The 24319-nt window shown below is 43.5% G+C and overlaps 1 protein-coding gene across 2 annotated transcripts in view; it reads right to left on the bottom strand.

Annotated features, from left to right (window-relative positions):
• Nucleotides 1–24319, bottom strand: part of DOCK1 (dedicator of cytokinesis 1) — a 431183-nt gene that overhangs the window by 103884 nt on the left and 302980 nt on the right. For both annotated transcript variants that reach the window (XM_088452203.1, XM_088452204.1), the window contains exons 31-32: nt 12936–13036; nt 2713–2771 (exon numbers count right to left, since the gene is read on the bottom strand). In XM_088452203.1, the coding sequence (XP_088308329.1) occupies nt 2713–2771; nt 12936–13036 (160 nt within the window). The remainder of the gene's footprint in view (nt 1–2712; nt 2772–12935; nt 13037–24319) is intronic.

The raw sequence follows: 24319 nt of genomic DNA, 5'->3' as shown, positions 1-24319 counted from the left end.
ACCAGAACATTAAGTGCCCCTACATTTGGGTCTTTCTACCCTCCTTTTTCTTGAATATGCCTGCTGTGCCAGGATGTCGAGAGACCTCAGAAATTTCTTGGAGTTTTCTTGGGCTTCTAAGAGAGTAGGTTAAGTGTTCCTCTCCCATCCACATCCCTAGAAAAGTGGATGGGTAGGGGCCTTTACATTGCGTTATTATTGTCAAAGCCTCCCCACAATCTGTGACAGGTATCGTGGGGTCACGCCGTGCTTGCTCTTTGGACCTCCACCCTGAGAGTATCAAAAAGTAGGCAAATACACCATTATATAAAGCAGTATACGATAATAGTCAGCAATGTATATACATTTTATGAGAGGACTGTCTGCTCAAAAATATCTTATTAATCTGTATGGCCAGTATTTGTGGAAAGGCTATTAAGGTTCTGGCCTAGGGTGACGAAAACACGGGAGTAGTGGGCAGACAGTTGTTTACATCTTTACACAGTTTTTTCTTTTCTTATGTGTCTTTCCTACAGTCTAAGGGATTTTGTAGAGTTATGCAGTGATGAAGAGCATTTGAGTTGGGAGTATGGGACAGCACAACTAGGGATCTAAATTGGGGGGTCTATGTTTTTTTGTACAGATCTACTCTATACGGACTAGGGAATGTACAGATCCCATTTATTTCCATGGCTGTAAGGCATTGCAACAGCAGGGTTTATCTGACTGAAGAGGGGGATTCCATGTTACACAGTGAGCTAATCACATAAGGCTTGTGTCACGTGTGATTGTGATTTTGTTGACCTGGGTCAGGCCCCCTTGGGCTGGACTCTGTAAAAGGAGAGCGAATGAAACTAGGCGGCTTGATGAACCTCCTCCTCATGCAGATTGCCTACTGTGGAATGGATGAGAAGAAGGGTTGAGAAGGCACCTTGCAGCCTGGAGACAGTGGAGTCTGAAGTACAACAGGGGCGCATAGCAGAGGAATTGCGAAGTACTGCACACAGTCTGCTGAGTATAGTGCAAAGCCTGGAACTGAAGACAGCATTTGCCGAGCATGGCGCATAACTGGGAACTGAACTGGAACAGAAAGCACACTGAGCTAGGAACAAAATAAATAAACAAAATAAACAAGCGCTGTCAGGAGTGGTTTGACCTTGAAAAAGCTGCCAATCCGGCAGGGAAACGCATTGGTGGTTATACCCTTAACTGGCACTTACACTCTCTTTGGCTGAAGCCCTGTGGAACCATCACTGGTGGCAAGGATCAAATTACAGGTGGCATCAGTCACCAGTTTGGAATTGGATAGCCACTTTCTATCTGGGACTTTACTACAATTGCCTTCCCCCCCTTCTTGGGGATGACAGCTGAATTGGTGTAGGGGATATATACGTCTCCATAGGATACCAGTATCCGCTGCGGATGCAAAGAAGACTCCACTAAAGAGGTCACTGCCAGTCATTAGACCTATAAATTCATTTCGATTGGAGAACTTTTGGAACTTGTAATATCTATTCACTTGCAATTGCCACTTTAATCCTTGATTGGACTTCATCAAGTGTATTCCCAGTGTGCCATATTAAGGGTTTATTCTTATGAGCTTGAATTTTGACATGCATGTCTGGAATTGATATTTGTGTATTTCATCTCACCTTAAATATCCAGCCTTCTTATATATATATATTTTAATGATGTACTCGTTTTATGTATTGTGATACCAATTGGTCATATTAAATGGTTCTAATCAATTTCTGTATTAGATATTAATCAAATAGTTTACTGAAAGCGCTGCTTTTCTTTTTCTATTTAACACTGAGCTAGGAAGCAGATCTCATGGAGAGAAGTTGTTCTGGCAATGAGTCCATTGCCAGTCCAGACTAAAGAGGGTGCCTTCATTACCGAAAGGCTGAGCGGAACAGGTGAGCCAGCAGTGGAACCCAGATGATAGGATTCAGTCAGGTGATAGCAGCCAAGATGGCGATGCCCCCATGCTCTGCCAGAGCGGGAGAAAACTCAGAAAGGGATGCGACACATGTATATCTGTGTGTGACGGAGTCTGAATCTGTATACGATTCATCGGGCAGAGTTTGTGAAATCCGCGTGCGACTAAGACACATTTTCCAGTGAAAACGACGATTGGCGCAAGTAGTGTCATACGGGACCTGGCGGCTTACTCGCGCCAGTCATCTCGTTCTGCAGAGCGTATTGAGGCTAGGCGTAGAAGAACACATCTGTAAACATGGCAATTCACCTGCAAGGCTCCATCGTATATAAGCCATTTTCGCCAGAAAGACACAACATATAAATTCTGCAAATATAGCATGCTCCAACACAGGCCACTGTCATGCTAACAATGACAAACTGGTTTATATCGACCGATGTGGCCAGGAACGGTTGTGTCGGTTCTTGGTCAGATCATTACACAGAACAATCAAACCTAATGCTATGAATTTCTAAGCCAGTATCGTATAATGCAGTCACATCCAACGGAGGAAGCTTGTGCTGTCACATGACATTAGCACAACCTATTAGAGACAGGTCCAGGTGGATTCAAACCAGATCTGAAACTGTAGTTTGTGTTATTTATATCAGCATTAATCTATATTGTTCCAATATACTGCACTTTCTCTTCATAATGAAATGTTCAATCAAAATACATTTATGAACTGTACTTTTTAATACCAATAAAAATATGCCCACTTTAAACCTGTGCAACAAATGCCGATTACTTACCCAAATTATACCACATGTCCCTGATTTCGAAGCCGATCTGTCTTCTCATATCACCATACCTGAAGGATGAGGAATGTACAATTTATTTATGGCATTGCTTACAATCGTGTGACTAAATATCAGTAATGCAGAATGACAGCGGAAGTGCTGATTGAAGATGACAAGAAATTAAAACCTATTCAATAGCGAGATTGGAAAAAAGGGAAAAGGTCTCCACAGGTTCTCAAACTCGGTCCTCAGGACCCCAAACAGTGCATGTTTTCCAGGTCTCCTCACAGAATCACAAGTGAAATAATTAGCTCCACCTGTGGAACTTTTGAAATGTGTCAGTGAGTAATGAATACACCTGTGCACCTGCTGGGTTACCTGGAAAACGTGAACCGTGTGGGGTCCTGAGGACCGAGTTTGAGAACCTCTTGTGTAGTCTATACCCAGCTTTCCAAACACTCAGTACAAGTCACTGAGACTAAACTGACACAGGACGGATTTATATGAAATACAGGAACCTAGGTGAGACAAAAAAATCTATCTTATCAGTAGCTCCCTCCTCCATCCGTGTTTTACCTACAAATAATTACATACGTAGGGCTGATCTATAACCTAAAATGAAGCACACATATATATATATATATATATAATCTTCCTTTCATCCATACATAAATCTATAATCTCATGTCTATAAACTAGAGATCTGCACAAATTTGCACAAACCTCGTTGGGCGGAAGATTTTGTGGCGGTGCACATTTTGTTAATACAATCAGCTTCCTCTTCTCCACTCTGTATTTATTTCTAAGTGTCTGAACTTACATTTTGTAGAATTTATAGTCTATGAAGATGAGAGTTACTATTTTTATTTGTTGCCCACAAATAACTAACTTCTGGGGTCAGCATTACTGTATGTTTCCTGTACATAATCTACATTTTCCTCTTTCTAGTTGGAGAAGTAGTGTACACTCTAGGGTCTATTCAGGACACCGATCATGACAGAGGGCACATCTGCAGAAGTGTGCCGAAAAGGGGATGTGGCCTTTGAGGTAGGTGTGTAGCTGCATGGCACGCCCCCCCCTTCCTTCCATCACTCTTGGGCCCACTCATGGAGATGCTGGGCTGCCACCAAGCTCTACCCGCACTGTGAACAGATGCCGTGCGCATGGCATGTGTCATCCCGGTGGTGGAGGTGTTTTTCCACAACTTGGGGATGGCGGGACAGGGAGAGGCAAACCGGCATCCCCGATGCATACAGCAACAGTACAGCAGGAGGTAGGGCGCCGCTGGCCCATCCGAAATCAGAGTGTGATCAGCGGAGCGCGTCCATAACTGGGCGCATTTTCGTACTTCATACTGCTAAAACAATTTAGCAGGACCGCTATATAGTATCCTGCAAGTAGTTAAACACTGAAAGGTGATATATATATATATACATATATATATATATATATATATATATATATACACACACACATATATATATGTTAAATATAAATGAAAAGGGGGCGCTTCATAGTGCAATAACGTTTTTAATTGATAATATGGTTACATACAAAACACTGCACTGTTACAGTGCCGCTTGTACCTTATATAAAACGGTGTGGGGCTGGTTACCACATGGTGTAACCATTTTATCAATTAAAAACGTTATTGCACTATGAAGCGCCCCTTTTCCAAATATATTTAACAGAATTACAGATCTGGACTTGATCTTTTTACAAGGGAAGCTGTGGTCCAATTTATGAAGGAAAAAGGATCTGGTGTTTATAAAGAATCTGATGAACTGACCAACACACCTGGTCTTGGTTGTGGGACTCAGATGGGATTTTTCTTTACATTTGCAGTTCAGCTGGTTGTGAGCGCATGGTCTGGATATTTTTGTTATTTACACACACACGCACGCACGCACGCACGCACGCACGCACGCACGCACGCACGCACACACACACACACACACACACACACACACACACACACACACACACACACACACACACACACACACACAGAGAATTCAGCAATCTTTATCCCTTGTTTTAGATACTAATGAGTTTGAAGACACTTCTGTGTTTAATTTTTGGTGTTTTGTAAAAGCATTGGTGAGGGGTTCTGCAATTCAGGCGGTAGCAAGACTCAAACGGTCATATAAAGAAAACAGTAACATTGCTGAGACAGAAATGGTCAGATTAGAGGCTGCCCATAAGATGGACCCTACTAATAAGAGGCTTTTTAAGGAATTACTTAGCGCAAGGAAAAGAGCTAACACATTTTCATTGCAGGAGGTTCAGCGGAACATTGCGCGGCTCAATCAGAACTTTTATGTTCTTGGTAACAGGGCAGGCCGCTTGCTGGCGCGTAAGCTGAGGGGAAGGCGGGCAAAGGAGCGAATTTCACATGTATATAGTTCTAAAGGAGCCAAGGTCTTTGACCTGAAGGAGATTGTAAATACATTCGCAGAGTATTATGCAAAGCTATATAATCTGCAGAGTGATATTGATACCCCCAACCTTCCCTGGAAGCCATTGTCGCTTTTCTGAGAGATTTAGATCTGCCCTCTTTAAGCCCTGAGGCATGCTTGTCCTTAGATTCCCCTGGACACGGGAGGTGGAGGTGGCTATAGACTCTTTACCACTTGATAAGGCCCCTGAGCCAGATGGGTACCCATCTAGTTTTTCTAAAACCTTTAAATCAGACCTTGCACCGGTGTTGGTATCCGTGTTCAGTGAGGCATCTGAGAAAGGTCGGTTCCCCAAAGAAATGTTGGAGGCACAGATAGTTGCTCTCCCTAATTCAGGAAAGGCCCCTACTTTGGTACAAAATTACCATCCTATTGCCTTGCTGAACCCAGATGTTAAGCTATATGCTAAGTTGGTCGCAAGCCGCCTTTGCCCTTTGTTACCCAAATTGATTAATCAAGACCAGGTAGGTTTTGTTTTGGGCCGACATGCCCCAGATAACACAAGGCGAGCTATTAATATAACAGAACACTGTGGGTCTAGAAAGGAACCATTATTAGTATTATCGTTAGTTGTCGAAAAGGTATTTGATAGGCTACATTGGGGCTACCTCCAGGCTGTTTTAAGGCGTTTTGGTTTTGGGGGTAGAATGTTAGACTCTATTTTAGTTCTCTACTCCTCTCCCTCCACTAGGATTTATGTGAATGGCAGTCTGTCATGCAGTTTTGATATTACTAATGATGTTCGCCAGGGTTGCCCGCTTTCCCCTCTGATGTTTGCACTTGCGATTGAACCCTTAGCTGAAAAAATTTGAAATAACACTGAAATTCAGGGCCCTATAGTTGGCACAGTCTCCCACAAGATCAGTCTATTTGCAGATTACATCCTACTAGGTTTATTGAAACCGGAAAGTTCCCTCCCTATGCTGCACTCAGTTTTAGATAGTTACGCACAGGTTTCATTGTATAAACTGAACACCACTAAGACTGGAGCTCTTCCTGTTCAGATTCCTGAAGCTTCGCTCAGTAGATTACGAACTTCTTATAAATATATTTATTTGGCAGTCTAGGTCGCTCAGATATCATGGAACATATCTTGCAGGGGATAATTATATTATTGAGTGTAATTATGGCCCTCTACTTACTGCATTTACAAAATTGACAAAGCATTGGAAGTGTTACGATATTTCTTGGCTGGGACGAGTGGCTGCTGTTAAAATGGTCCTTCTTCCAAAAATCCTATATCTTATTCGCACTAACCCTCGTTTTCTTCCCAAATCGTTATGTAGTAAGTTTTATAAAATAATAGGGGACTTTATCTGGAAGGGGAACAAACCAAAAATTGCTAGAGGTACTCTTTCTCTTCCTAAAGATGAGGGAGGAGTAGCATTCCCCGACCTTGAAAAATATCAAATTGCCTGTTTGATCGATCAAGCTAGAGATTGGTTTGCAGTTCAACCGTGGGTATCCATAGAAAGCAGGACTGTGTCTCCTTTTGCCCTTAAGGATCTCTTATGGTTTCCTACATAAGTCAAATTTCCTGGACCTGGTTTTTCTAAAGCAATTAAGTGTACGTTATCTGCCTGGCATAAGATGTTGTCCCATATAGATGGAATATGTTTGCCCTCTCCAGCTCTGTCATTAAGGGGCGATAGCAAATCTAATTCCTGATTTAAATCTGGTCTCGTGGTCTAGGACTGGTCTCACCTCTTTGGGCGATGTCTTTACTGAAGAAGAATTAGCCTCATTTTCCCAGCTCCAAATAAGATACGCAATTCCTTTGCAGGATTTTTATAAATATTTGCAACTCAGACACTGGCTCCAAACCTATTTGCCTTGTCCACTCAGTAAACCGGTTTTCCCGGCATTCATTATATCTCGTTTACAATCCCCTAATCATAGGGGAGGGATATCAGGATGGTATCGTTTCCAACTATTAGAAAGCAAAAAAGGGAAATTGGCATGTCAAGTTAATTGGGAAAGGGATCTCTCTAGGTTGCTGTCAGAAGATGAGTGGTAGAATATACTTCACACGTTTTAAATTCTCCTGGTGTATAAACCATTCAGAGACGTTTTTTAAATTGATTCATAGGGTATATTTTACCCCTGATAAACAGCACAAAATTTGGCCTTCAATCTCTAAGTATTGCTGGAGGAATTGCAGAAATGTAGGGGATATTTTCAGCATATTTTGGCCTGTCCTTGCATTCAGCCACTTTGGACTGAAGTGTTTAATATGATCAGTAAGGTGATTGGGGTGACTGTCTCAGCAGATTCATTAACTGCTCGGTTTCACTACTACCCGGGTCAATTGTCCACAGGGGACAGGTATGTCATGGGCCATATCCTGATAGCCACTAAAGCGGCTATTGCCCAGCTTTGGAGGACCACCTCTACGCCATGTCTAGTGACCATTGAAAATAAAATTCAACAGCATTTTAACTTTTGAGACAGCAGACTGTGCATATTCCTCTTCTGCATCTTCACTTCATATTATCTGGCACAAGTGGAGTGAATATCTGGAAGATCAAGGGCGCTCATCCATTCGCAGTAATGTAGATCTTGTTGTTTTATATTCTCCTTCATCGGAGTCCACATGATGTATTTCCAGCATGGTCTCTCTGCTTGTTTACTTTTAAGATACTGATTATTGAATTATTAGGTACTGTAATTTAGGGCTATTGCCCTTCATTTGTGCTTTGTAATCCATTGTCTGTCTATTTTCCTCCCCCCTTTTTTTCTGTATCCACATTTGATTTTATTTTTATTATTCAATAAAAATTATTGTTTAAAAAAAATAAAAAATGGAAAAATAATAAATAGTGGGGTTTTGGTTCAAGAATTGATCAATGCATTTAAGCTTGCAGCCCCCGTCAAGGGACCCCACTTTACTGGAAGTCCCTACATGGAAATAGCTATCACGTTAGTGTAAAACTCGGGGTATGCTATCTGGGTTAAAGCTCACAGCAACTTTGCTTTTAAAAGGTGAGACAGTCACCTAGCACACCCGTTGCAAAGCACCTAGGAAAACAGCTGACGCAAGCTAGATTACACAGGTTAAAAGGGGTGATGAGAAAATGTGATCACAAAATGGTGTGTTAGCACATTGTTTAAATAGACGGGGGCTGCAAGCTTAAATGCATTGGTCTATTCATGAACCAAAACCCAACTGTTTATTATTATTGTTAGTTATTGTGGTGAGTGCAGAGCCCCTGTGATTTCTATTTAAACAATGTGGTCACATACTAAGTTGCAATAATATATATATATATATATATATATATATAAAAGCACTAATCCACGGCACTCACCATACCTAGATTTGGGGTGCAACATGGTATGTGACCACATTGTTATATATATATATATATATATATATATGAGTGTCCAATCGGTCCGGCACTCCCGTTTCCAATGGCTATACCGCCTGCATGCCCTCCTCAATGGTGAGTATAGACGGAAGACATAGGCGGCACTGCAGGTCTTAATGTACGTTAAGTTTATTTTGCCAACGTTTCAACGTTTTCAGGGCTCAACGCCCCTTTGTCAAGGATACATTTTTATGTATCCTTGACAGAGGGGCGTTGAGTCCTGAAACGTTGGCAAAATAAACTTAACATACATTAAGACCTGCAGTGCCGCCTATGTCTTCCGTATATATATATATGTTGTAGAATGAGCCTGGCACTCAGGACAATGAGAGTAAAAACGTGGGTGCCATCCTAAATAAATGTATACATGAAATCCTTCTGGCTAGGATACGCTCCCAGCACAATACAAAAGGAAGGCGGCACTCCAATCAATGAAAAAAGATTAATATGTATTATAAATGCAACAACATGATAACATCCATGTGTCAACGTTTCAAGGCTGTAAGCCTTTTCATCAGGACATACAAAGGGATGTCCTGATGAAAAGGCTTACAGCCTTTTATATGTCCTGATGAAAAGGCTTACAGCCTGGAAACGTTGACACATGGATGTTATCATGTTGTTGCATTTATAATACATATTAATCTTTTTTCATTGATTGGAGTGCCGCCTTCCTTTTGTATTGTGCTAGGAGCGCATCCTAGCCAGAAGGATTTCATGTATATATATATATTAGGGGTGTGCACCGGCCACTTTTCGTGTTTTGTGTTTTGGTTTTGGATCTGGATCTTTCTTCGTGTTTTGGATCTGGATTGGTTTTGCCAAAACCACCCTTCCGTGTTTTGGGTTCTGGGTTTTGTGTTTTGGATCTGGATTTTTTCTTGAAAAAAAAAAACCCGCTAAAATCACATAAAATGGGCCTTTTTTTGTACCTACGCTATTAATAACCCCAATAACATTAATTTCCACTCATTTCCACTCTATTCTGAACACCTCACAATATTGTTTTTAGGCCAAAAGGTTGCACCGAGGTAGCTGGATGACTATGCTAAGCGGCACAAACACGTGGCCCATCTAGGAGTGGCACTGCACTGGCAGACAGGAAGCCAATCAGCGTTATGGTGCCCATTTGCATGTAGCACGAACCCGGGAGATCCGTGCTACATGCATCTGTGTGATTGGCACAGAGCAATGACAGGTCCGTGAGACCCGTCTGTGCTGCTGTGGTAAAAAAAAAAAAAAAACCTGTGTAAAAAAAGAAAAAAATGGCGTGCACCCCCCCCAAAAAAGAGCAACCAGCCCCGGGCATTAGTAACCCAGTGCTGGGTGTGCTTAAATACAGGGGACAAACGACGTAGGGGTCCCCTGTACTTAAGCACAACCAGCACCGGGCTAGTCAGAACCAGCGCTGGTTGCCAAAATACGGGGGACAAACGACGTACGGGTCCCCCGTATTCTGCGCAACCAGCTCTGGGCTCTGATCCGGTCCTGGTTCTGGAAATACAGGGGAAAAAAATTAGTAGGGTTCCCCTGTATGTTCCAGAACCAGCACTGGACTTTTTCTAGGGGGGGGCTGATGCCACAGCCAGGGGAGCCCTTTCACCGGGCCCCCCAGCCGCAGCATCAGCCCTGACCGCTAGTCAGCCCAGGCCGGGGATCCCAGGAGAGCTGGGGACCCCCCCAATAAAGGGGTCACCCTCTCCAGGGCACCCCAGGCCCAGGCTGATAGCCCGGGGCTATCCCCGCCACCCCTGGTGGCAGTGGGTTGATTGTGTGGTGTAAATAAAGAATATCAAACATTGTCTTTACAAGTAGAACTGCAAGTCCCAGCTAGCCTGCCCCGCATGCTGGTACTTGGAGAACCACAAGTACCAGCATGCAGGGCATTAAGGGCCCACTAGTACCTGTAATTCACCTGTAAAAAAAATGTTTAAAAAAACACAGGATACACACACCGTGACAGTATAAGTTTATTAAACATACATACACACACACATGTACACATACTCACCTATGTAACCCTGTAGCATCGGTCCACTTGTCCGGTAAAGTATCCATAGGGGACCTGTGAAAAAAAACATACTCACCATCTCCTATGCGAGGTTCTGTCCTTTTCGTTCCAAAGTAGGCATCCCCGAACTTGGCAAAAAAAAAAAAACGAAAACGCGATCCACGAACTTAGTACCGTTCTATAGAACGGTAAATCCAGAATGAGAGCTTAGCGGCGGGGTATCACCATGGAAATCCCGCTGCTAAGCGTTCATTGGCTGAGAGAGGTCATCTCCCGTCTCTCAGCCAATGAACGGCTCCCTCCATTGTAGTCAATGGTGGGAGCCGCAGGGTAAACTTTAATAACCTTGCGGCTCCCACCATTGACTACAATGGAGAGAGCCGTTCATTGGCTGAGAGACGGGAGATGACCTCTCTCAGCCAATGAACGCTTAGCAGCGGGGTTTCCATGGTGATACCCCGCCGCTAAGCTCTCATTCGGGAAGTACCGTTCTATAGAACGGTACTAAGTTCGTGGATCGCGTTTTCGTTTTGTTTTTTTGCCAACTCCGGGGATGCCTACTTTGGAACGAAGAGGACAGAACCTCGCATAGGAGATGGTGAGTATGTTTTTTTTCACAGGTCCCAAGTGGACCGATGCTACAGGTTACATAGGTGAGTATGTGTACATGTGTGTGTGTATGTATGTTTAATAAACTTATACTGTCACGGTGTGTGTGTCCTGTGTTTTTTTTTTAAATTTTTTTACAGGTGAACTACAGGTACTAGTGGGCCCTTAATGCCCTGCATGCTGGTACTTGTGGTTCTCCAAGTACCAGCATGCGGGGCAGGCTTGCTGGGACTTGCAGTTCTACTTGTAAAGACAATGTTTGATATTCTTTATTTACACCACACAATCAACCCGCCACCCACCGCCACCAGGGGTGGCGGGGATAGCCCCGGGCTATCAGCCTGGGCCTGGGGTGCCCTGGAGAGGGTGACCCCTTTATTGGGGGGGTCCCCAGCTCTCCAGGGATCCCCGGCCTGGGCTGACTAGCGGTCAGGGCTGATGCTGCGGCTGGGGGGCCCGGTGAAAGGGCTCCCCTGGCTGTGGCATCAGCCCCCCGCTAGAAAAAGTCCAGTGCTGGTTCTGGAACATACAGGGGAACCCTACTAATTTTTTTCCCCTGTATTTCCAGAAACAGGACCGGATCAGAGCCCAGAGCTGGTTGCGCAGAATACGGGGGACCCCTACGTCGTTTGTCCCCCGTATTTTGGCAACCAGCGCTGGTTCTGACTAGCCCGGTGCTGGTTGTGCTTAAGTACAGGGGACCCCTACGTCATTTGTCCCCTGTATTTAAGCACACCCAGCACTGGGTCACTAATGCCCGGGGCTGGTTGCTCTATTTTGGGCGGGGGGGGGGGGGGGGCACGCCATTTTTTTCTTTTTTTACCACAGCAGCACAAACGGGTCTCACGGACCCGTCAGTGCTCTGTGTCAATGACACAGATGCAAGTAGCACGGATCTCCTGGTCCGTGCGTGCATCTGTCTCATTGAAATACACAGCAGCACAGACGGGTCTCACTGACCCATCTGTGCTCTGTGTCACTGTCAGTCACACAGATGCATGTAGCACGGATCTCACGAGTCCGTGCTACATGCAAATGAGCATCATAATGCTGATTGGCTGAGAGCCGTGACAGACGGCTCTGTCAGCCAATCAGCACTTTGCCCATTAAAGGCAAAGGCATTTTTTTTAAAATGGCCGCTCGAGGCAAAACCTCGAGATGCGACAGCAGATCTCGAGGTTTTGCCTCGGGAGAGGGATCCGGGGCAGACAGGAAGATCCGAGCTTGGGCTCGGATCGCCCCGGATCCCTGAAGTTCGGGTGGGTTCGGTTCTCAGGGAACCGAACCCGCTCATCCCTAATATATATATATATATATATATATATATATTCATATTCATGAGGGTGATGAATGGGTATTTTATGCTGCGTTCATATTAGGTTATGAGACACTGAGTTAGAAAACAAACAAAAAAAAACAACCAGGCAAAAAGGCATTAAACACAAAGTATTCTTAAACGCGATGAATGAGTTACGCAGGACGTGCATTTTCAGACATATAAGTAAGACTGGTAACATGCAGTCACAGAACTCTCTAAGCACAGGTAGGGGAGGAAAATGAATTAATATTTCATTCTAGTTACATGGAAATACAAAGCTTCTCTCCCTTCATCTCCGATAAAGAATATGCAAAGTAAAAAAAAAAAATCACATTGCATTTCTCTTCTCACAGAAATTAAATCCACTGGGCATCAGTATCTATATTTCAAGGGTAGTGTACAAATGGATGAAGGTTTCGTATATTTCTTACATTCTCTTATACAAAAGCTATATAATATGACCGACTTACTTGTTCAGGATTTTTGTTCTCTTTGTGCTTGAAAAATTCTCCAACTGTAATGATTCTTGGGTTTGGAAAGCAACAGCCAAGTGAAAATAATTATTCCATAGCTGGAATACAAAAACCAAAAAGAAGATTACTTCTCTATGGCAAACATCTTAACATGCTAATTCATAGCTTTATGAAACTGCCTGGAACGTTTGGGAAAATATGGACATCAGGTTCAGTAACACTTGTGCTCAGCAGATGGAGATAAAGAGCTTACATATCTATCTATCTATCTATCTATCTATCTATCTATCTATCTATCTATCTATCTATCTATCTATCATCCTTTATTTATATGGCACCACAAGTGTTCCGCAGCGCCTTACAAATAAATATGTAACCAGAGTCTTGCAGTACAATACAATGCAGGACAAGGACATGGTTTATACACATTGCTGTATTAGCGATTATAACACTCAAATAAGCAAGAGGGTGTCAGCAATCAAGTGTTAGGTGCCCTAGCAGTGCGTAAGGAGTAGAAAAAAGTTTAAGTAAGGAGAAGCACAAGAGGGTAGGGGGCCCTGCTCGTGAGAGCTTACATTCTAAGGGGGAAGGGCAGACAAACAGGCATGACACATATGGAGTAGGCAGGGAGGAAAGAGCATGTAGTAGTGGGTTAAGATGAGAGCTGGAAGGCTTTGATGAAGTAGTGGGTCTTGAGAGCCCGTTTGAAGTTTTGTAGAGCGGTGGAGAGTCGTCTGATAGGGAGAGAGTTCCAGTGGTAGGGAGCAGCATGGGCAAAAATCTTGGAGGTGGGAGTAGGAGGAAGTAATCAGTTGGCAGGAGAGGCAGCATGCATTGGTTGAGTGAAGTGGCTGGGTGGGAGTGTGAAGGGAGATATGGTCAGAGATGTAAATGGGAGAGGATTGGGTGATGGGCTTTGTAGGTGAATTGGGTTCTGAAGGGGAAGGGGAGCCAATGTAGGGCTTGAAGGAGAGGGAAGACAGATATAGAACGTTTGGAGAGGAAGATGAGCTGAGCAGCAACACTAAGGACAGACTCTCAGAGGCCAGATAGTAGGAGGTTACAGTAGTACAATCTGGAGATGACCAGTGAGTGGATGAGGGTTTTAGTAGCATCTAGGGTGTCTGTCTATCTATCTATCTAGATCCCATAACATAACACAACCAAAGATGTGATATATACTGTACTAGATATATATTGTTTGTACATTATAGGTTTGTGTGAATATTATTCTGTTACTATGCAAATATGGAATCAATGTGGTAGTTGTGTTGTAATAGGCAAAGACTGACAATTTAGCATTTGTCCCATCACATAGATCTGCATGCCTTTGGCCCATCAGGCACAAGATCCTCGCTGGCAGCTCATACTTGCCTACGTTTTCATTTTCCTCCCCAGGAGAAGCCCGGGGTGGAGAAGCAGGTGGACAGTGCAGTGATGGGGGTGGGGGGCAGGACTTTGAGTCATTAAGCCCCGTCCCTCACTATAAATGGCAGCAAATAATGCATATTTAAATAGGAGGTGGGGCCAAATGATGCAATTCTTGTAGAATTGTGTCATTAAGCTCCACCCCCTACTCGTGGGCTTCCGATCTCCGTGATAATTCTCCCCTTGCGGTAGGATGCGGGAGAAGTGCCTACTCTGCCGGGGGTGCAGGGTGATGCCCGAAAAATTGGTAGCTTACCGCGACTTCCGGGAGAGTTGGCAAGTATGTGGCAGCTACGATTGTAGCTGTCACATACTTAAAACACATACTTCAAACACAATCAATCAGAGTAGCTGGCCAGCACCCTACACCTGCTTCTCAGACGCTATGCAGTGTGTGGCCACTCAATTAATGAGTATGACCATGTCAACCCAGTAGCGAATAGAGTAGGATGTGCTGGCCATTCACCAATCAGAGTAGTGGGAATGTGATACCTACTCTGATGCACAAAAAGAGTTCAGGATGCAGTCAGGTGGCGTACAGTGAGCTGAGCGACAGGGAGGAACTGCAGGAGTGGTGCTTTTTCTTTTGGATGCGCTCACAAATCTGGGAGTGGACAGGCAGGTGATAGGTGAAGTGGGCGTGGTGCCATGATTGTGTCACCATGGCCTGCACCCGCTATATACAACAGAATATACTGGCATTATAAAGTGAGGGAGGAGCAATGATGACACGATTAAATGAGTCTTCAAGCCGCCTGTACTGCAAATCTCACTCTGGAAATGGACGGTAGAGAGCAGCATACGAGAGCCTGGCAACCTGTACCTGGAGTCTAGACTGGAAGAGCCACCAAAATCCAGGAGCCCTCCCGACATTGTAGGAGAGTGGGTGAATATGATCTACGGTCATATTTTTACATCGAGAAAGATTAGGCAGGGTGTGGGCAACTCTGTATTATAATACCATAGACTGCTCCTCTTAAAAGAGAAGTCTAGATCTGCTTCTGGTACTGGTAAAAATCACACCCTACAGAACATAGACACAGTCACATTGGAATCTATAGTCGGCTTTCATATACTTTGCAGCATTTGCTGCTGGGACCAGCTCCCAAATTCTGCATGAGCTGAAAATGTACAATCAAGAGAGATGAGAAATGCAGGATGAAGACTCAGTTAGGACAGTAATGAGACGGTCAGACAAGAGACATGGGCAAAGTTCAGAGGGACCCCAGAAACGCATGGCCTAATCCTCAGTATTTGTCAGCTAAATGGTTAATGCTATGTACACAGTCACTGTGCACAGATATAATTCATCATCTTTAGACTTCACTGCATTATTATATTCTTTCAGATCAGCACAATAGAAAATAACTTCTTTTAAAGTTTAACAGCTCCCTAAAGTACAATGTGTTTCTTTATTCACAAAGTGTGTGTGCAGAGCCGCAGCACGAGGGAGGGAAATCTATAGCTTGCCAGGCAGACAATCCCCCAGTTCTGGGCAATGCAACATTCACGTGTATGTACGGCTTAATAAGACATAAATATGAGTGGCAGAGAAAATCTATGAGGCTGTGGAGCACTGGTGCTACAGTATACGCCTCTGAAGGCTTGAAGAATTTATTTTTTGCCTTTGGCAACATAGCAACATATTTAGAATATTGGATAGAACCAGCGCTTAAAGTGGTCCTAGAGCAGTGGTGGAACTCACCCCCCGCCCGGCATTTTTTGTTAAGAAAAGGGACAGCACGCCAAAAAAGGGGCGTGGTCTTTTAAAAAGGGGAATGGTCATACAATAGTAATCCCAATTCAAATTACGCCACACAGTAGCACAATCTTGATTCACCCGTGTAACTCCGGAATTTTGGGCAGCTGTCCTGGAAACCCTGGGAGAGTAGACTAGCCTGTTGAATAATGTCCACTTCCTCAGTGAAATGGCAGATTTCAGAAAGAATCGCTAGCCCCCCTCATTGATCATCTGCATCACCCTTTTGTGAACTCTTCTGGAGTGGAAGATTTAAAAGCTGGCAAGCACCTGTCAGATCATTTAAAAGATGAGCACAGGTGGCTGCTATTGGCCTGTGGAGGGGGTCACCCCTGGATTGACAGGCCCCAGCATTGGCAGTAAAGATCTATCTTCAGGATCGCGATATGCGTGGCCGACATTACAGAGACAGGACGATAGAACAGCCTAACAAAAAGAAACCATGTTTTCAACTGGCAGCTCTTTACTAGTTGCATAAATAAAGAAACTGGGCAAAAGACTATTTCGGTTCTGGTTTTCTCACCTGATTTTTGAACTTTTTTTTTTTTGGCAGCCACAAAGTGTCAGATTGAGAAACTGTGAAACACTTGGAGATGCGAGAATCCTGTATGTCACTGTTATTACAAAGCGCTGACAGTTCCTGCACATACTTGCTATGCATTTTATACATTATATCTGTATCAGGGAGCTAAGGAACTAAACAATGTGTATAAACATTTGTCCACCCCTGTAGAACAAAATACAACTACAATTCATGTTGTACCATTGTGAAGGAACAAAATATTTGGTAAATTCCCAGATGAGCAAAATTTCATATTAATTTTTCATAAACTGAGTAGTACGGTTTTAAAGGGATATATTTAAACTAGCGTTTGCCTGCAGCTTCGCTTGCGTGGATGTCTGTTATTGCTCAGTGGAACATATTTTACAAAGACAGTAGTGACATTAAATATTGTGATGTATATTTTATAGTGTAGACATTGATTCCAAAATTTCTTTGTAAATAATATTTGCAGTTTTTCCTTCAGGGATTAACACAAAAAGATGCTTGGAGCTACTAACTCATGAGCAAGCCACGAATCCTGCCTATTGGTGCACCATCTACTGGATTGACATATATACTGCAAGTTCATGAGTCGAGAAAAGCTACCCTATTAGTGCTTAATATATAGTTGGATTTTCCTGCGAAATAGATATTGAGATATATACAGTACTATGCAAAAGTTTTAGACAGATGTGTAAAAAATGCTGCTAAGAATGCTTTCAAAAATAGAAGTGTTAATAGTTTATTTTTATCAATTAACATAAGGCAAAGTGAATGAACAGAAGAGAAATCTAAATCAAATCAATATTTGGTGTGAACACCATTTGCCTTCAAAACAACGTAAATTCTTCTAGGTACACTTGCACGCAGTTTATGAAGGAACTCAGCAGGGAGGTTGTTCCAAACATCTTGGAGAACTAATCACAGATCTTCTGTGGATGTAGGCTTGCGGAAATCCTTCTGTCTCTTCATGTAATCCCAGGCAGACTCGATAATGTTGAGATCAGGGCTCTGAGGGTCCATATCATCACTTCGAGGACTGCTTGTTTTCTTTTTTACGCTGAAGATAGTTCTTAATGACATTGGCTGTATGTTTGGGGTCATTGTCCTGCTGCAGAATAAATTTGGAGCCAGTCAGATGCCTACCTGATGGCATTGCATGATGGACAAGTAACTGCTTGTATTTATCAGCATGGAGGACAGCATTAATCTTGACCAAATTCCCAACTCCATTTGCTGAAATGCAACCCCAAACGTGCAAGGAACCTTCACCAGTGATCGCGCTAAGCTGAAAAAAACATTGTGGATCCCAGGGACCCCTCCCATCACATTTTATGGCGGGTGAGGGCAGGCAGCAGTTGGGACAGTGCTGGAGGCAGGTATCAGTTGGGGTAGAGCTGGGAGTATAGGCAGGGAGAAGTTGGGGTAGAGCTGGGGGTAGAGGGGAATAAGGGCATGCAGTGCCACGGGTAGGGAGGGGTAGGTGCCCTCCCTACCCGTGGCACTGCACAGCTATGACAGTGCTGGGGGGCAAGGAAGGGGCTAGGGGCAGGCAGTGCTAGGGGTAGGAAGGGAGCAATGATAGAAAGCAGCTGGCTGTTGTACTGGGGGGCAAGGAGGTTAGAGGCATGCAGTACTGGGGGAATGGAGTAGGAGGCAAAGGTAGAGAGCAGCTAGGGCAGTACTGGGATAAGGAGGGGGCTAGGGCCAGAGTGTGATGTGGGTAAGGCGGGTGCAAGCAGTTAGAAAGTAAAGGGGAATTAGTGAGAGAAAGGAGTACTGTGTGACTGAAGCAGAAAGAGGAGTGCTGTGCAGACAGGTGTACTGAGCTTCCTACCATAGGTCTGTTCAACAATCTTCTCAGCATGTGGAATGTGGTGGGGCCGCTGCTGTTGTGGGCCCAGGGGTGTGTTACCCAGACTTCCTGTGGTCACTATGCTGTGCTCTGCTCCCGTCTCTCACCTGCTCAGAGTTCAATTTCAGCCCGGGAGCGGGGGGCGAGGTTGCGGGGCTTCCTTGCTGCTGCTGCTCCTGTGCAGTGGATGGAACTTGGCGGTCCATGGCCGTTGCTGCTGCTCCCAGGGAGTGGGCAGGGCTGGGATGATGGACCGGCAGATGTCCATGGTTAGAGATTGGGGTAGGGCTGGAGGGAAGGGAACTAGTTGAGGAGACACTGACGGCTATTGGTTGAGGAGATGCAGCCGACAGCAATTGGCTGCTGTGGCTCCGCACATAGCGGGTCCTGCAGCACCCACTTAGTTTTTGTGTTAGACTGTATAGAGATGGGGGCATGATCTGATACCAGAATGTCAATTATCTTTACTATAGATGTCTTTGCTAATACTTGGCCAGAAAGCAAAAAATAATCAATCCTTGAAAAAGATCTATGCACATGTGAATGGAATGTATATGCTTTATTTCCAGGATTAAATATACGCCAAGCATCGTATAAACCATACACATTTGTCATTAAATGCAAACCTTCATCTCCCAGATTTGCTTTATTAAAATTAGAGTGATCCATCTTATAATCAGCTACCCCATTGAAATCTTCTCCCACTATTAACTCATTATGTATTCTGTGCATTAACAGATTTGAGATATGTTTAAAAAAATCCCATATTACTACTATTAGGTGCATATAAATTTAATAGGATGTATGGTTCCCCTCTAATCAACACATCCAACAGTATATATCTCCCACTTACATCTATTTTAGAATTTATAATAGAATATTGCAGTCGCTTATTAACAAAGATAGCCACTCCTCTTTTCTTTGTTATATATGGAGCTGAAATACATTCTTGTATCCAGGAGTCCCGTATTGTCATATTTTGGGATTTAGCCCAATGAGTCTCTTGGACAAATATAATATCCAGAGATAATGCTTTCAAATGTATGGCTACTCTTCTACGCTTCAGTGGGGAATTTAAACCATGTACATTCCATGAGACTACATGTACTCTATTCTGGATACCTTTCAAACTATTTCCCAGTGTAGACATTCTTTAACCATTTTCTCGTTATGATCTTTTAGGTTTAATTTTTTTTTTTATCACCACCTTATTTTTTCCCTTCGCATCCTTTCCCTCACTTTCTCTCCCAACAATTCGTACAAAAACAGAAGAAATCCTGCAACATTTCGCCGACCATGTTCCTTTACATTCAGATGCACAATATTCAATACATTTTTTAAACATTTAAGTTTTGTTAAAATTCTCCAAGCCCCTCCTTTTTTCAAATTGTCCTTACCAATTATTGAGTAAGTCCCACCAACATCGGTGTGGGCTTTACTCAATTCATTCACCCATCTGGTGTACACATAGCATTATATTTTTTCCCATTTTTCTTGTTTTTTTTTTTCCTGTGAGCAAACACTAAAGAAAAAGAGGAAAACATCTCCAAATACAAATATGGTAGAAGAAAAATTCATCTTTACATATTAATTTGGATTTTTTAACCCATCTTTCTCCAGCTTTTGTGTACTTTACCTAGTACTTCTAGATGGAGAAGTCCTATTTGGTGTCAAAGATGTGGCATATTCCTTCGCTAGTTTTGAATTTTCAAAAAGATGAACTATTCCATCAACTAGAATTTTAAGTTTAGCCAGGAACAGTAGCATAAACTTGTAACGTTTCTCAAATAGAAGTTTGCACACTGGGGAAAACTCCCTACGCTTCTGTGCCACTGACACCGAAAAGTCCTGAAATATCAGGATCTTTTGATCTCTTACTAACACCATATCCCTTTTCTGATATGTTCTTAGTACTATTTCTTTGTCACGTGAATTCAGATATTTAGCTATGACAGGTCTAGGGCGATTATCTGACAGCTCTTTCTTGACCCAATCTATGTGCTCTTTATATAATTATAGGAGATTCTTTTATTGGAATCCCCAAGGATTGACTCAGATCTGTCTGAAGCTAATCAATTAATTCTGGGCCTTTCACTCCCTCCGGTATCCCTATAAATCTCAAATTACTACTACGACTCCCATTTTCTAAAGCTGCATACACACGTAAAGATTTTCTGTCCAACCATCCAACTAGTCAATTGGTTGGAATGAAAATCTGGTAAGGTATGAAAGCAAATGACAATCAGCAATTTCCTACCAAACGCCGGAAAGTGGCCAAAAACTGTTGTTTGAACAAATTGTTTAGATCAAACATTTAACAAACTTGTCTAATGACCATTTTCATCTTTTTTCTGGCATTTAGGAGCAAATTGCTGATCATCATTTACTCCCGCACGTTACCAGATTTTCATTACAACCAATCAACTAGTTGGATGGTTGAACAGAAAATCTTTAAGTGTGTATGCAACTTAACTCATCAATTTTCTCTAATAAATTTTTTATCACATTTTCTTGTTTATCTGTTTGAGATTGGGTTACAATTACCGAATCTTCTGTTCTAGAACCCCAATTCTCTGGGTATTGGATTCAATCTGAAATACCAAGGCAGTTAAAGTATCTCTAAATTCCTGGAATTGTTGCTCCAAAGAGGTTTGATTACTGTCAGCATTTCTTGGGCTGTTTCTACTGCAGAAGGAGCGTTTAGAGAGGCTCTGGTGTGTTATCCCTGATGGGAGTGTTCCATACTGCAGGGAGGAAGCTGGTATGGAATCCAAACTACTACGTGAGTTTGGAGGGGAATTAGATTTACTTTGTGGGTTTTTGATCCTACTGGCTTGGTTTTCCCCATATTTTTTACAGATCTTTGTTCATACCCTACCATATGGGTCCAGAATGATAGAAGAGAATGGGGGAAAAAAAACAAAACAAATCCACACCAAATTATTTTCCTTTCCCCTTCCCTTCTCCACTTCTTCCGTTGCCACCTTCTACCTATTCCCACTCTATTATCTTACTGTATTTAAGTATATTAAACACCACTCATGTCTTAACCATTTAGAATAAAACACCTTTGTAGTTGTTTTAGCATTTGCTCCCTTTAAATTCCATTCCCTGGAAAGGTATCAAACAGTTCCATTAGCCCAGCTCCTCATTCCTTAGAGTATAGAACAGTCTCTTTGATTCACCTTTATTTATTCTTCCACCCAGCAAAGTTCATATTCTCCGGCTATGGTCTTATATAGCTTCCACCAATCCTTGATTCTTTATTGATTTATTTAATTTGAAGCAAAAAAAAGTTCTCTGTCACCACAACCTTTCCTGTTTATTATATCAGCATTTTTAACTCATGAACTTTGATACTGTATATCTATTATGGTGTAGTTTTAAGTAAGAGTTTTACTTTTTCTTGTTAGCCAGTGGCGTAACTATAAATTTTGCTCCCCCATGCCAAAAAAGTTTCAGGCGCCTTCCCCCCCCAAAAAAAGAAAAACAAACACACCCAAAGACGACGTTTAAGGTGTGGTTTCATGATACAGTAATGTACCTTACACATTATGACACACTAAGTAATACCACTTATAACACATTATGCCACACTGGAATGCCCCTATAACACATTATGCCAGACAGCAATGCCCCTTACACATGCTGCACAATAATGCCACGTATAACACATAATGACAACACAGTAATGCCCTTATAACAAATTATGCCATGCCGTAATGCCCTTATTTCACAGTATGCCACACCGTAAAGCCACATACAACAAGATATGACACATAGTAATGCCCCTTACACATTATGCCCCTTATAACACATAATGCCACACAGTAATGTTTCTAAGAGCACATTGTACACACAATAATGCCCATTACGCATTATGCCACACAGAAATGCCCAGTACATCCCACCCTGACAGATCTACTTCACCAACCCTCCTCTCCACTCCTGCCAGTCGGTCACCTCAGCTCAAGACAGGTTACACAGTTTTTATGTCCGTGTAGAACCAGATTATTGGGAACATAGTTTATAACCTGTAAACTGTGTGTATAAAGTTAGTGCCCCTTATACAGTGCCCCCTATAGTTGTGCCTCGTATGCAATGCCCCCTGTACTAGTGCCCCTTATACAATGCCCCCTGTAGTAGTGCCCATTATGCAGGGACCCCTCTATTTGTGCCCCTTATGCAATGCCCCCTGTAGTAGTGCCCTTTAAAGTAGTGCCCCCTGAAGTTGTGCCCATATGCAGTGCCCCCTTAGTTGTGCCCCTTAAAGTAGTGCCCTTTAAAGTAGTGCCCCTTCAAGTAATGCCCCCTGTAGTTGTGCCCCTTCAAGTAGTGCCCCCTGTACTTGTGCCCCTTCAATGAGTACCCCTGTAGTTGTGCCTCCTTCAAGTAGTGCCCACTGTAGTTGTGCCCCTTCAAGTAGTGCATCCTGTTGTTGTGCCCTCTCCGGTAGTCGTGCCCCCCCCCACAAACCTATCCCCCGCCCGTACTTACCTGACTCCGCGCGGCTGTCATCCGGCTGTCTCTCCATCTACAGTGCTGACTGGATCTAAATTGATCCAGCAGAGGTGGCCGCTCAGGTTCCTCACGTCGCAGGTGACGTCACCCGTGCACTGCATTACTGGGAACGCTGGCCTCTGAAGTGATCGGAGGCTTCTTTAGCCTCCGATCACTTCAGAGGCCAGCGCCCACACTTGCAGTGGCGAAGCTATGGCCCCCGGCGCCCCCAAGCCACCGCGGGGGCAGTAGTTACGCCACTGTCCTTTAATTCAAACGTGTCTTTTACAATGTTATGTAGTTAAGCTTTCATACTCTTGATATTAGGACCTTCCAATCAACAGATCACATTTAATGAATCCACCAGAAGGGGAACAGAGGAAAGGATCCCTGCCGCTGTTCTCCACGTTCATCCACCAAATGACCACTGCCTGGGATATAATTTTTTTTCTCGCTGCCGGGCCACAAACGCCAGTAAGATGGCTACTATAGTCTCTTCCCTCCAAGCCTTCTGAGGGGGACCCACATCGACAGGTGGCTCTCCCCTCCAAGGCACTCCGTCCACCTGCTCCTGGCTTTCCTCCTGCTCAGGTTAATCTCTGAGGTATCTGAGGAGACTGCCGCCGCTCCATTCTCTCTGGAGCTCAAGATCTGGGGATATTCGGCGGGAGCCGGTCCCTCTCACGGACACTTGCCAGCTCCTATTACATGTGCGTCCAGTCTCTGCAGTATGACTCCAGCCATCTAGCGCACTCTCTCTCCCAGAATTCTCCAGAGAGACACAGGAGCTCTCTAAAACGCGTCCTCCTTAGAGGCACGCCCACCGGATCTCTCCATGGAACCTCCCCCCGCTTAGCTTTTAAAATCGGTTCCCCAAGTGACTGCAGTGTGTAAAAATGCGCTATAGCGCATATCTTGCGATCACTGCTTCACTGTTGCCTGCAGACACTCATTATTGTAGAGCTCTCCAGCCCTTCGCCTAACAAACTGCTTTATGTTACAGCCAGTCGAAGCCGGAAGGTTGGCTGAGACCTAACTTGTAAAATTAATATCTGCACGACGCCATTTTGCGGCACTTACACGATACCTTCGTGTACAGCACTATGTTATGATTATTTGCGTCGTGCGTCTACCACTGCCTTACATTAGAAGTCCTCACAATGCAATACATACATTTATTAGAACATAAAATATGAACAACCCCGCAAAGCACGTACCATGGTGTACTCCACAAACACGTAGACGCACAATGCATACTAGCGTCTTTACTTAAATATCTCTACACTTACACACTG

This window comes from Taudactylus pleione, unplaced genomic scaffold (assembly GCF_031769625.1).
Source record: "Taudactylus pleione unplaced genomic scaffold, aTauple2 ptg000034l, whole genome shotgun sequence".
Classification (NCBI taxonomy): domain Eukaryota; kingdom Metazoa; phylum Chordata; class Amphibia; order Anura; family Myobatrachidae; genus Taudactylus; species Taudactylus pleione.
Note: the sequence above shows the minus strand (reverse complement) of the source record. Positions and strands in the feature narration are given on the sequence as shown.